This window comes from Meriones unguiculatus, chromosome 7, assembly GCF_030254825.1.
Source record: "Meriones unguiculatus strain TT.TT164.6M chromosome 7, Bangor_MerUng_6.1, whole genome shotgun sequence".
NCBI classification, from domain to species: domain Eukaryota; kingdom Metazoa; phylum Chordata; class Mammalia; order Rodentia; family Muridae; genus Meriones; species Meriones unguiculatus.
Window position 1 is genome coordinate 3,370,394 of NC_083355.1, and position 13,689 is coordinate 3,384,082.

At 55.7% G+C, this 13,689-nt stretch overlaps 1 protein-coding gene across 3 annotated transcripts in view; it reads right to left on the reverse strand.

Annotated features, from left to right (window-relative positions):
* The window catches only part of Ccdc40 (coiled-coil domain containing 40), a 37,181-nt gene that overhangs the window by 3,879 nt on the left and 19,613 nt on the right, over window positions 1-13,689 (reverse strand). For 2 of the 3 annotated variants that reach the window (XM_021639763.2, XM_060386288.1), the window contains exons 10-18: window positions 12,511-12,632; window positions 11,237-11,480; window positions 10,974-11,156; window positions 7,302-7,547; window positions 6,644-6,857; window positions 5,459-5,628; window positions 5,206-5,297; window positions 3,539-3,659; window positions 248-436 (exon numbers count right to left, since the gene is read on the reverse strand). In XM_021639763.2, the coding sequence (XP_021495438.1) occupies window positions 248-436; window positions 3,539-3,659; window positions 5,206-5,297; window positions 5,459-5,628; window positions 6,644-6,857; window positions 7,302-7,547; window positions 10,974-11,156; window positions 11,237-11,480; window positions 12,511-12,632 (1,581 nt within the window). The other variant, XM_060386289.1, reaches the window with a different exon arrangement.

A 13,689-nucleotide genomic window follows, 5' to 3' on the forward strand; every position in this document is an offset into this window, starting at 1 on the left:
CCCGCTGCTCTACCCGCGTCCCTCAGAGTGGACCAGCCAGAGTAGGCAGGTGGCCACTCTGTGTCCCGCTGGTGTGACAGGCTGGTGGTGGATGGCTCAGCCCGGCTGCTGGGGTTGGGCAGAGATGTGCACTGGCCATGTGCAGTGAGGAAAGGTGAACCCTAATGGGTGCCACGCCCCACCTCCAGCGCAGACAGGCAGCCTGGTGCAGTGCTGGGCCGAGGAAGGAGGGGGACAGTGGCCATACCTTGCGAATGTCCCTGATTTTCCTTCGCAGCTCATTCTGCTGGAAGTGGAAGTCGTTCCTGGTGATCATCTTCTTGTCTGCTTTGCGTGAGGATTCGGCCTGGATCACAAAGGTCTCCCTGTGGGCCACGGACATTTCCATCTCTCGGATCATCTTCTCCTGCTGTTTCAGCAGTTGCCCATGTTTCACCTGGGGACACAGGACACAGGCTGGGCGGGGCGGGGCATGACTGAAGGTGGGCGGCCCGCCCCCCATGGCTGCCCTTGACACTGGCCAGTGAAGTGTCAGGCCTGTGGAGAGGGCCACGAGGAGGCTGGGGGTCAGCACACATGGATGGAGAGGGATGGCCAAGGCAGGAGGGGAGGAAGGGGAGCACGCCAGGCTCGACGCCAGGCGTATTGCCAGGGCGGGTGGAATCTGCCCAGGGGTGGATGTGTGCTGAGCAATGGCGTGGCTAGGTTAACTGTTTGGGTGTGAGAAGATGGGGACACTGGAGGAGGCTGGGTGGTCTAGAGACAGAGGCTGGGGGATGGGTAGTGTGAGCGTGGGGTGCACGGGAGCTGTTTGGAGTCACTAGAGTGTTCGTGGCTGGTTTAAATTCGTTTATTTTATTATGTGAAAGCTTCAAAGGAGTGAACTTGTTTTTGAAAAGGGGGGTGGGGTGCTCAGGAGGTAGCTCAGTCAGTCAAGGGTTTGCCTCGGAAATGTGAAGACTTGGGTTTGACACTCAGAACTCACACCAAAGTGTTGGGTGTGGCTGTGCACGATTGTAATCCAGGGCTGGAAAGGTTGTGGCAGGAGCAGCCCTGGGACCCACTGGTTGCCGTGCGACCTCATGGTTGAGCTCCTGGCCAGTGAGAGGCCCTGTCTCAGGGGAGTAACCAATGTTCCTAAGGATGTCTTGGCCTCTACATGTGCAGGCACACACATACACACACACACTACTGCACACGCACAAACACACAAGTGCTCACACACGGATGTGCAGGCACCACATACACAAAACAAGACAAAACAAAAGGGCAATAAATAAATAAGTGCCAACAACTGCCGAGACCCAGTACTGGGGAGGTGACGGGAGCACTGACGCTGTCACGTGACACTCGAAAATTGAGGTGACCGGCCTCCTCAGAGCGAGGGCTCATATACAACCTTCAGCATCCCGGTCTTGAGGGGGCGGGGACTGCAATGTCTGCTTTTATGTGTCCGCGTGAGGTAGCTGGGTGTGCCGTGAGGAAGGCTGTGGAAGCGAGGAGCAGGTGCAGGAGCAGCTGTGGGCTGGGTAGGAACACCTGCCCAGTCCACGGGGGTGAAAGAGGCCGGGAGCCCTCAGGGCTGGGGTCGGCTTGTTCTGTGTTGGGGCTGCGGCTGTGGCTTTGGGCTGACTCTGGTGCTGGACCCCCGAGCCTCTTAGGGGACCATCTTAGCGTGCAGGCACACTACTGGCGGGGTGGGCGTGACTGTACAAACACCTTGTGGGGTCTGCTCCTCTGGGGACCCCCAACCGGTTCTGAAAACTCCACTCGGTGCAAAAGGGACCCGTAATGGGGAGAGAGCAACAGACACACCTAGGGTTACAGCCTGCACGGTTTGTGGGGACTTGTGGGCACAAGCTGAGCTAGACCTCCGTGCAGCCAGGTCCTCACCAATGACCAGCTCATCCAACATCAGTGACCAAACGGCCTGGGGTGGGGGCGGGGCCTGGAGAGCCGTCAGGCCGTTCCCAACTACCTGTAACTCCAGCTCAGGAACCTGATGATTCTGGTCTCCTCAGGCTACACTCATGTGCTCCACCTCCCAAGTGCTGGGATGACAGGCCTACACTACCATATCCAGCCTGCCTATGCTTTGAAAACTCAGCTAAATTGAGCATTTTAATATATATACACACACACACACATATATTCTTTTGCGACAAGGTCTCACTATACAGTTGAGGCTGGTCTTGAACTTGGCATGCTCTTGCCTCAGCTTCCTGGATGGATTACAGGAATAGACACAGGTAATTGCCTTTACACACACACACACACACACACACACACACACACACACACACACTATCATATATGTTAAGGGAGTGAGGGACTTACTTTGGCTTGCAGTTCTAAGGGTACAGTCCACAGAACAGTGAGGAGCACAGGTCAGGTGACTACTGTGACCTCAGTGAGCCTAATCTAGATAATCCCTCACAGGTGTGCCCAGTTGTCTTCTAGGTGATTGTAGGTCCTTCCAAGCAGCCACACTATGGATCAAATCCTGGGCCTTGAATACATACACAAATACTTTAATGCCGAGTTGCATCCTAGCTCAGCTCACGCCTGAGAGCTGAAGAGGCCTTTACATAATAAACGCCGCTGGAAAAATGATGTCACTTTGGTTAGTTAGTATAATCATTGGCTGAAAAATTAAAATATTTTATAATTTAGGATTTTACTCTTAAGTATGTGGGGGACTCGCCTGCATATACCTCGCTAGCATATACATGTATCCATGTATCTTTGTACCACGTGTGTGCCTAGTGCCTGTGAAGGCCACAAGGGGACACCTTATCTCTGGAACTGGAATTACAGACGGTTGTGAGCTGCCATGTGGGTGCTGGGAATCAAACCTGGAGCCTCTGGAAGAGCAGCCAGTGCTCTTAACCGCTGAGCCATCTCTCCAGCCACTAATGGCTCTTATGCTTGACTTTAAGGTCTTGAACCTTAAACTGATGGTCACTTATGATTCAGTTGTTCTTAAAGTTCATGAGGTCTTGCTACACATGAGACACGAGGGCTCTCTCAACCTTTTGTCATATGACTTGGTTTTTCTTGCCCTGTGTTTTGAGACAGGGTCTCACGATGTCACCCTGGCTAGCCTGGAATTCGCTGTGTAGACCAGGCTGGCCCCAAGCTGCTGGTATTAAGGATACCAGGCCACGTGAGGCTCTTCTTGTCCCACAGGGGGTTAGTGGATTGGGAAACGGCTTTACAACAAATATTTGAGAAGATCAGAGGGCCCTGGCTGCTTGGAGTCAAGATAAAACAAAATTTTACGAGGTGATGTGCGTAAAACCCCACGTCCAGCTGTCCTGAGATGATTCTGCAGACCTTGAAGGTCAGGCAGGTCCTGGTGTGAGAGGTGGTGACTGCACAGGGCCCGAGCCTTGTTTGAGGGAAGGCAGTCACCGTGAGGCAGTGGCTCCCCCAGGAGTCTCCACCGTTGCCACCGGCAGGGTGGCTAAGCAGTTCCCGTGTGGCCCAACCCGCAGCACACCCGACCGGCCGTGCCCACAGGCTGAGGCCTGCTCACCTTCATCCTGTGGATCTCAGCCTTCATGGCTCGGATCTCTGTCTGCCCGGTCTCAGAATCCACCGAGGCCCGCATCTCTTTTGCCAGCTGGATTTTTTTCTCCCAGAGCATGATCTGGTGTCTTCAGAGGCAGGAGAGACAGCATCAGGGCCAGAGCAGTTTGAGTTGGGGTGGCAGCACCCCCACCCCTCTGCTCAGGGGTGCGGCACACGAAGCCAAGAAATCGTTACTCAAGTTCCTTACAGAAATGTTTGCCAGCTCTTGAGACAGATAGACCTCTGCCCCTGGGCTGTCGATAAGGAGAGGGAAAAAGAGAGAAGAGAGGAGGAGGAGGAGGCGGAGGCGGAGGAGGAGGAGGAGGAGGAGGAGGAGGAGGAGGAGGAGGAAGAGGAGGAAAGAATTAAAAGAGGGAGAGATTAGAGATTGAGGCTGGAGAGATGGCTCAGCAGTTAATAACAATGGCTGCTCTAGCGGAGAGCCTGGATTCAGTTCCGAGCTTCCATGTGGTGATTCATTGCTGATTGTAACTCTAGTTTCAGGGAGGGGGGAGGAAGTGCGGTGGGGGTATATAACTTAGGAGCTGAGAATGTACATGTGACTGATAAAAGCTATCAAAAGGTACCAAGAACAATGCCCTAAAGCTACTGTGTGTGTGTGTGTGTGTGTGTGTGTGTGTGTATCCACATTGATGCAGATCTGGTCACAGTATCCCTTTTCAATCCCTTCTAGAATGCTCCTGTCAATCAAGGGGCACCTTCATGTGCCTACCAACTGTTTCCATGGGAGAGGTTGACGTGCATGCAAAACTGCAAAGACATCACAAGGTGAAAGTGCCTCAGACGGAATGGTTTGCTACAAACAGACCAAGAAGGAAACCTCTCTAGAGTGCTCTCTTCTGATGAAGGTGTGCTGTGGGCAGGGTAGAGTTCAGTGGCAGAACGCTTGCCTGGCATGTACAAAGCCTGAACTCCATCCCAGTACACACACGCACGCACGCACGCACGCACTCGCACCCACACCTGGGAGGGGGCCAAGGAGCAGAGTTGAAATTACGCGCATTTTCCCTTTCGGATAGTTGAAGGTGTGTGTAGGGGTGGCTTTCAGCCGTGCACACAAGCCAGAGGACATCGGGTTTCCTGCCCATCACTCTTCAGATATTCTCAGGAGACAAGGGCTTCTCCCGGAGCCTAGAGCTAGACCAAGCTCCATCACGCTGGGGCTATGGACAGCCTTGGCCATACCTGGCTGCTTGCATGGGTGGCTGGGGACTTGAACTCTGGTCCTCATGCTTGCTCAGTGAGCTTCCTTATCCACTGAGCCATCTCCCTGGTTTTTTGTTTGTTTGTTTGTTTTGTTTTTTCTATTGTTTTCTACTCTCAATACTTTCTAATAGTGTGAACTGCTTAGAGTTGAGTTTATGTAAGCCTACCTTTTTCCATAAAAATAGGAGACCTTTTATAAAGTTTATCTCCGAGTTTACCTGGCCTGGCTGGTGGTTGCCGCCGAGGGGTATTCTGCTCATCTGTCTGGCTGTGTGTGGTTCTCCTGGGTCTACACCGCGGCCCTCAGAGCTCCCTCAGTAGTGCCAATGTTTGATAGCCAACCCCACAGACCCTTCGCAAACCCCTGACCTTCAGAGCCAGCACACGGCCGTGCCCCCTACTCACTCGGCCTCCACCAGGCTGTTGAGGAGGGTGGCCTTTTCCTCTTGGAGCTGTGTCAGCCTTTCCTGCATTTGGATGCTCTCTCTTTCTGCTTTCTGTGGGGACCAAGGAGGGCTGTGAGGAAGGCTCGAGGCTGTGGCCGCTGGAGTCCCTCAGGCGCAGCGAAGCCTCAGGCTAACATTCTGATCCCTCCGAGCCACTCCAGGCGGTGTGTGCCCGGAGAGTGAGCCCTCCACCACACCCGGGCAGGGCCAACCTTCAGTATGTGCACGAAGTCTGTCTCAGCCACCAGGTTGCTCTGCTGCAGCTGCTCCGAGCTGCAGCGGTTCTTGTCCATCAGCAAATTCAGCTTGGTGAGGTCATTGCCCAGGTCTTTCATGTGGCGGCTGATCTCCTTCTGTTCCCTCTTCTCCTGCTCGATCTTGTCTGAGGAGGACAGGCAAGTGGAGGGGTGATGGAAGGCAGCAGCCACGCCCTCCCATGGCCCCCTTCCTGCCTGGCTGACGAATGTGCCCCTCCACCACACCCAGCGAGGCTGGGTCTCTTCCTGGACTTTCTTTCCCAAAGCCTGGTCCCTGGTGGGATCTTCAAGGACCCTGTGCTGAAGAAGCATAGGTGGAGAGCAGGGGTAGGAAGCAGGGGTGGCAGTGGAGAGCAGGGGTGGCTGGCTCAGAGCCAGGTCTGCCGGTGCATTTATCTTTGCCCAGCTCTGGCTTCCTGCCCTGCTCCTCCCTTTCAGACTTGATCCTCCCCAGTAGGTAGCCATGTGGAGCCAGAGGCTGCCAGGGGGTGTGGTGTGAGCTCTGGGAAGTGGGCAGGCAGGGTCGCTCCAGACCTCCACAGCATTTTAGAGAAGGCCTAACTGGACCTGGTGAGCCTCAGGATGTCCCAGCTGGGTGCTGTGTGTTGGTGACCCCTGGTGAAGGAGCCCCTGGCTGGTCCTTGGGTCTCTGATACAGCTGACCTCAGCTGACTACAGCTGACCTCAGGGACAACCAGGGGAACACACTGCTCTGGGTGGCTAAGGGCTTTCACCGTGCTCCTGAGGCCTGTGCGGGGCGGGGACAAATATTCTAACTCTAGCTGGGGAGGACACTGGCTGCATTTGTCAGAGTCCACAGACCTCAGAGTTCCCTTGAAGGAGAGTTTTGTTCCCATCCCCTACGGACCTCAGGAGCACAGGCGTGTGGCACTGACACACCAGGTGACTTTAGCACTTTCATGGTTTGATTTGTTTTTGTTTTGAAACGGGGATCTTACTCTGTAGCCCAGGCTAGCCCCAAGCCCACAGCCTCATCCCACTGTCTGCTGGGGTCACAGATGCTTGGCACCCTGGCTGGGATTCGCTGGGCTAGAGGAGCCTGGCACTGCGCAGCCCCTTTCCCGGCGCCTGGGGCTCCCTCTCTGCGCCCCTTTCCCGGGCACCCCGGGGCTCACTCACTCTCTATGCGAAGCTTCTTTTGCTCCATGATGTGCATGTCCTTCTTGAGCTGGTCCAGGCACACCATCTGCTCCTCGCGCTCGTTGGTGACCTGCACCAGGTCCTGCTGCAGCCGCAGCCAGTTCACCTGCGCCTCAGCCAATACCCCGTTTATCTCCTCCGTCTGCTTCGACAGCCTTTTGATCTCCAGCTCTAGGGGTCCAAGCTCTTCCCCCTGGAGGGGTTTAATCACAGCACAGCATAAGCCTCGGGGTCCACAGGCTTTTACTATTCCATATGTGTGGTCAAGTCCAGCCCACCATCTATGTGTCTGTGCGGCTCACAAGCCATGAAGAAAAATCAAAGGAACCCAGGCATGGCAGCACACGGCATTCAAGCAGAAGGCCTCAGGGCCACAGCAAGACTCTGCCCCACAACAGACAGAACCAACAAAATCACAAGAAGGCTCCTGCCGGACATGAAAGGTGTGGAATTCAGGTTCCGGGTACAGAGGCTGGGGGGCGGCTGTGTCACCTAGCCCAGCCTTTCCAGCCTCCCACCGCCAGAGCACGGCCTGAGCAGGCCTGTGTGGCCTGGAGCATGCGCACACGCACACGCGCGCCCTGAGGTGCCTGCCGGCTGCGAGCCCCCACGTCTGCCGCTCACGTCCGCAGCTCACCCCCAGCACCGACACGATCTGCTCCAGCTGCTTGTTGAAGAAGTTGATGAGGCTCTGCTTCCGCTCGATGAGGATCGTGCGCCGCGCGATCTCACTCTCGCTGTTGGTGATGAGGTCGTTGAACCTCTTCACCTCCTTGTCCAGCTCCAGCAGCGTCTTCTTATGCATGTCCACCTTGCAGTGGGTGTTGGTGAGGTCCAGCGTGGCCTGAGCGATATCGCCGTCAATCTTCGAGTGATGCGTCACCTGAGGGCGTGAAGGGCAACGCGTGTGAGGCGGGCGAAGGGGCTGGACCGCTGTTCCTTGCCGCCTGCTGGAGAGCTTGCATGCAGGCAGGAGCAGGCTGGCTGCCCCAGTCTTGAGGACCCGCAGGGGCCTGCTTACCCAGTGGAGACGGCTTGCAGAGAAGAAAGCTGGGGTTGTGGCATGTGCCGTGGTCCCAGCACATAGGAGGCCAAGGCTCCGTGTGGACTACAAAAGACACTGTCTTGCTCTCTCTCTCAAAAAAAAAAAAGGGCTGGGGGCCAGTATGCTGGCTGCTGGCTTTGTTTGTTTGTTTTGAGACACAGTTTCTCTGTGTAGCCCTGGCTGGCCTCGAGCTCTGAGATCTGCCCGCCTCTGCCTCCTGGCTGGTTCATGTCTTCAGTCCCAGCACTGGAGTGGCAGAGGCAAGAGGATCCCTGTGAGCTTGAGGGCATTCTGGTCTACATACTGAATTCCAGGCTTGCCAGGGTTCTCTAGTAAGACCTTGACAGGAAGGAGGGGGAGAGGAGAGGAAAAGGGAGAGGAGGGGAGGGGACGGGAGGGAGGAGGAGAGAGCAGGCTGTCAGTACTGGGCCATCTTAGCGTTAAGTGCAGAGTGTTCGGCCATGGGCCGTGCGTCACAAAGCCAGCCAGCAGGACCACCTGGAGCCCACCCTTCCCGTAGTGTGTGGCCCTTCCGTGTTGCTCAGGAGAGCATATGGGACCCCTCTCCACTTGTCTCTGTAGTCTGACAGATCCTGTCTCATTTTCTTAAGTGTCTCACTGTGTGGCGCTGGCTGGCCTCAGACACACAGAGCTCTACCCCTCCCCCCTGCCTCTCAGGTGCTGAGGTTAACGGTGTGCGCCATCACGCCTGGTCTCCTCTTACATAATTTTTAATGGCTGGGCCTCTGCCACCGCCCTCTGAGGCCCATGAAAAGCAGCCTGGCCTCCTGGGACGCTGGGACCTCAGCTCTGCCTCAGAGTTTATTATGAGATTCTGCATTGAAAACTTAACCCCTTCCCTCCGCACCAGCTCCAGACAGACCATGGCTGCCATCCTTTGACCCTCTTTGCAGCGAGCCCCTTCCCTGCCCCACCTGTCACCAGTGCTTCTGAGTACCCGGTGTCCCCTTCCAAGGTCTCTACTATGTTGAGACCACGGTGACCTATGATGGTGCTAGCCTAAGGCTCGTTACTGCCCCCTGGTGGGAACAGGTGGTGATGGAACATGGCCAGCCCAGGCTGGGGCAGGGTGGGGATGGGAGGCCTTGGAGGACAGGTCTAGCCTGTGCAACAGTGGGTGGCCAGGCAGGCTACTTCCCACACTCCGAGTTCCCTAGTGTCTTGGAAGCACCGGGGACCTCCTCCTCTTGCTGCCCTCCCTGCGCCCAAAGAGAGGGCGCTCCAGCAGCTGCTGGTATCCCCTTTCCTTGTATAGTCAGCACAGAGGTGAGCTCCCCGCCCCAGCAGGGTGTGTGTGGTATGGGAATGTCCAGGCTGCTAGACTAGCAGTTGTCCTTCAGGAGGCCAGATAGACATAGCCCTGTCTGTCCTCAACAAATAGCCACCATGGCGGCCTGGCCGCTGGGCAGGTCTGAATCTCTGCTGCCTTCTACCTTCCAGGTCACAAGGAGGACAGTGGAGCCCCCAGGGTGCACCCAAGGCCATAGCCAGAAGCAGTGCTGAGGCCCAGGCTGTCAAGAATCCAGTTAACAGGTCCTAACTGCAGAGACACCCCTGCAGTTAGGGGTCCCCCATCTCCCAGTTTCCAGGGCAGAACCAGAGAGCCTGGGCTGAGGTCACACAGCTGGAGCTGAGAACGTAGGAGGTATGTCTGCACGGGGCAGGGGCAGCTGGCAGCAGGATCCCGCACCAGCGGTCCTGGCTCTTCCTAAGGTGTGGGGGGACGGTGGCGGAGCAGCCCTTCTGTGGGAATGTGTCCTCCGCCTGACACGCACTGCGGTGCTCCCCAGGAAGTGGCACTGCCCTGCTCAGGGCCACCCGAGGCAGACATTCTGGGGCGATCCTACCATGTGAAGAAACGAAGACAAAAACGAGACAAGCAGGGGGTGGGGCTCACCCCGAAATCCAGCGCTCAGGCGGACACATGCAGGTAGCCAGGGGTCTAGTGCTGGCATGGGCATGATCTTAATCGAAGGACAGTTGGCTACAGAATAAGAACAGCCTCAAAAGAGGAAAATGCAAGCGATGCATTGCTCTCCCAAAGACAGTCTGCCATGCAGCTGACGAGGAAGCAAGGGCCCGTGTGAGCCTTCGGCTGTGGGGTGACCCAGGCTTGGAGGTCACGGGCACCCTGCAGGCTCCCAGGAGAGCCAGCCTCGGGGGGTGGTGGCTTCTGCCCAGGACGGCATGGGTGGCCTAGCAGCTTGTCCTCAGAGTATAGACGTTTGCAGACCTGGCTGTCTGTGCAGTGTTCTCATACACGAGAAAACCAAGTTAGCTTGGAGCATCTGACAGGAGGCTTGTCAGTCACTGTGAGATGCCCTCTTGACGAGGGTCACGTGAAAAAGGGAGGTTCACGTTGTTGAAGAGTGGGTAGTGGCCAGGGCAAATGTGCTGGATGTTGTCGGGTGAAACGAAAATGCGGTGAGTCCCACACTTAATGTGCACAGCTTTCTGTGTCATGGGTCAACAAAGCTATAAAAACTGTATTTGAGTATGTGTGTGTGAATGTGTGCAGAAGGAAAGATATTTAGAAGGGGGTTCCTGACAGTAAGTCTACAGTATCCTTTCTGTTTTGTTTTGTTTTTGTTTTTTGGCTTTTCGAGACAGGGTTTCTTTGTGTAGCCCTGGCTGTCCTGGAACTCACTATGTAGACCAGGCTGGCCTAGAACTCAGAGATCTGCCTGCCTCTGCCTCTGCCTCCCCCAGTGCTGGGATTACAGTTGTGTGCCACCGTGCCCAGCGGACTACAGTATCTTAGGGTTTTTCTTTTGTCTTTCTGTGTTCTCTCCCTCCTTCCTCACACCCCACCCCCTCCCCACTCCTGAATTCCATCTCCTCAGCCCATAAACTGGGTGTGGTGGCCCGGGCCTATAATTTCAGCACTTAAGAGGCAGGGCAGGAGAATCAGAAACTCAAGGTCTCATTCACACACACACACATACACACACACAGAGTCCTGAGTTTGAGGCCAGCTAGAGCGACATGAGATCCTGTCTCATGTTCAGAAGAAGGAAAAAGAGGACTGAGGGTCACTCAGGGGGACAGCACTTGCCTGTGCTGGACCTTAGGCTCAACCTCTAGCACTAACTACAGAAACTAAATTAATTCAAATAAATTATAGGGTTGGGTGTGGTGGCCCACATCCTTAGTCCTGGCACTCGGGACTAAGGTAACAAGGGGCCACCCCAGAAGCCTTTTGCCCACAGGCCTCTGGGCCTGCCCTCCGCCAGGCCCACCTACCAGGTTGGTATTCTCCTTCTGCAGCTTCCGAAGGAGGTGATGATAGTACTTGGTCATCTTGCTGGACGTCCCATGTTCCTGCAGCTTGTCCAGGATGGCGGCATCCGTCTTCTGCCGTACCTCCTGCTCCTGCCGGACAGACTGCCGGGCTATCTGGAGCTCACTCAGGACTGCTGAGTGTTCCTGCGAAGAAGGAAGAGCCATGCATGGGATGTGGCCGCGGGCATCCTCCCATGGCTCTGTGGGTTGGCGGCTATGCTCACCAGGTAGCCCTTGTTCAGCATCTCCTCCGTGTCCTGCAGGGCCAGCTGGTAGGTGTTAAACTCGCTCTGCAGGGCTTCCTGCTTGTTCAAGCACTGGACGGTCATTTTCTTCACCAGCGTGGCTTCTGTCTCCGAGCGGTTCAGGAGGCGGGCCAGCTTCTCGTTCTTTTCTTCCTCCTTCATGATGGACCTCTTATAGGCTTCCATGTCACCGTCTATGGACTTGACCTGATGCTCACACTCCCTGCAAAACCAGATGAGCGAAGCCGGTTATAGGAGAGAGCCGAGAACCTGGGTACATGGCTGTTCTCCACTGGGAAGAATCTCACGGAGGGGATTCCACACGTGGAGAAATAATTTGGGGGCCAACTCTTTCTTCTTCTTTTTCTTTTGGTTTTACAAGACAGGGTTTCTCTGTGTAGTCTTGGTTGTTCTGGACTCACTTTGCAGACCAGGCTGGCCTCGAACTCACAGAGATCCACCTGCCTCTGACTCCCTGAGTGCTGGGATTAAAAGTGTGTGCTACCTCACCCAACTTGGGTGCCAACTCTTAACTGCTATTTATTCTGTGTGTCTTCTAATTTGCTTTTCAGTTGCTGTGATAAACATTGACCAAAAGCGGCTTGGGGAGGAGAGGGTTTGTTTGGCTTTCAGGTTCATCATCAAGGGAAGCCTTGGGAACCTGCAGGTAGGAACTGAAGCAGAGGCCATGACAGAACGCTGCTGATTGCTTGCTCAGCCAGCTTCCTCACACAACCCAGGGCCTGTGTGGTCCAGGATTCAGCCTGCCCACATCAGTCACTGATCAAGAGACAGATGTAGAGGAATGTTAACTCAGAACATTGTTGCTCTGGCAAGAGATCACATCCAAAGACTTTCTAGGTCTGTGTAATCTGCCTGGAATACAAACACACCTTTAATCCAGGCAACAGAGGCAAGCAGATCTCTGAGTTCAAGGCCAGCCCGGTATAGAGCAAGTTTTAGGCAAAGAAAGCCTCTGTGGGTGCTTGAGGGAGACAGGGCCTTCCCAGAAGCCACGACCACCTTCTTACCACAGCCCCATGACCTGCGAGGTTCTGATTACCCCGCCCTTTCGTGGGAACTACAGTGGAATGTTGGCAGAACAAAGCCGAACATCGAGGAAGGGCTCCTTGCTTGGGTGGTGAAGCTGCTACCCAGCAACGGGCCGCCTCCGCCTCCCACAGGGCACCTGTGTGGACCGGGACCCGGGCTCCAGCACACCCTCCCTGGTGCCTCTCCCCCGGGGGTAGTACTTGAGCGAATCCAGCACAGTCCAGTACGCCTCGTTCCGGTGCTTCATGCCCATGAGGCTGGTGGTCCACTGCTGCAGGATACGCTTCTTCTCCATGGTGATGGCATCGATCTCGGTGATGGCCTGAAGAGACGGCGAGACACACACACAGTAGCAAATGGCAGGAGCCACTGTCTGTGGCCCCCTCTCCTCCACATTCACATTCCTGTTCTTGTTTGAGTCAAGGTTTCTCTGTGTAGCCCTGGCTGTCCTGGAGCTCACTGTGTAGACCAGGCTAGCCTCTAACTCAGAGGCCCTGTCTCTGCTGAAATTAAAGGTGTCTGCCACCACTCCTGGCCCCCTCACAAATCAGCAGAGGGCAACAGGACACGGAACACAGCTTTGAAGAGGTCTGGGACTACCATGGAGCCTCTAGGCAGTTTATGGGACTCAGTGCTGGGGGCTGAGAAGGACTCTCTCAGATAGAAGAGGACACACACTCCACACTGATGCCAAGGCAGGACCTAGTGACGGTCAAGATGGGCTGAGGTCAGGCGGGCGGGGCGGGCGGGGCACAGGGCCCACATCCCTGCGCCAGGTGAGTTCTTGCCCAGGGAGGAGGTGTCTGAGGCAAGCATGGCCAGGGCCTCCAGGAGGGCATCCGGCCTCTAGAAGAGGGCCCGCCTTTCTGTGCTGGGGGCTAGGATGCAGAGCTACACTGCAGAAGGGGAAGGAAGTTCAGAGGGAGGGCTCCTTCCTGTGGGGGCGGGGGGCAGGGCTGTCCTAAGGTGTCATTTCCCAGGAGCTGTCCACCTGCCTCTTCTTGTTTAGACAGGGTTTCTCTGTGTAGCCTTGGATGTCCCGGACTCTATGTCAAGGCTGGCCTCGAACTCACAGAGATCCACCTGCTTCTGCCTCCTGAGTGCTGAATTAAAGCCGTGCACTGCTGCAGCTGGCTACATCTCTGTGCTCACTAGCTTGAAATGAAAGTCAATAGTGGACTGATTAAGGGGTCTGGACTGAGACCCTGACAGTCACAAGCGGGGCTGGGCACCTTCTGGGCCGTGCTTGGCAGTAACCTGTCTATAACCACTTCTCAGTTTCTCACTGGTTCACATGAACCGTGACCGTGTGTGGCCGTGGGCCTGCCAATGTCTGGGTCACCAAGCCAAGGAGAGGGGGGACCCTGATGGGCGGTCAG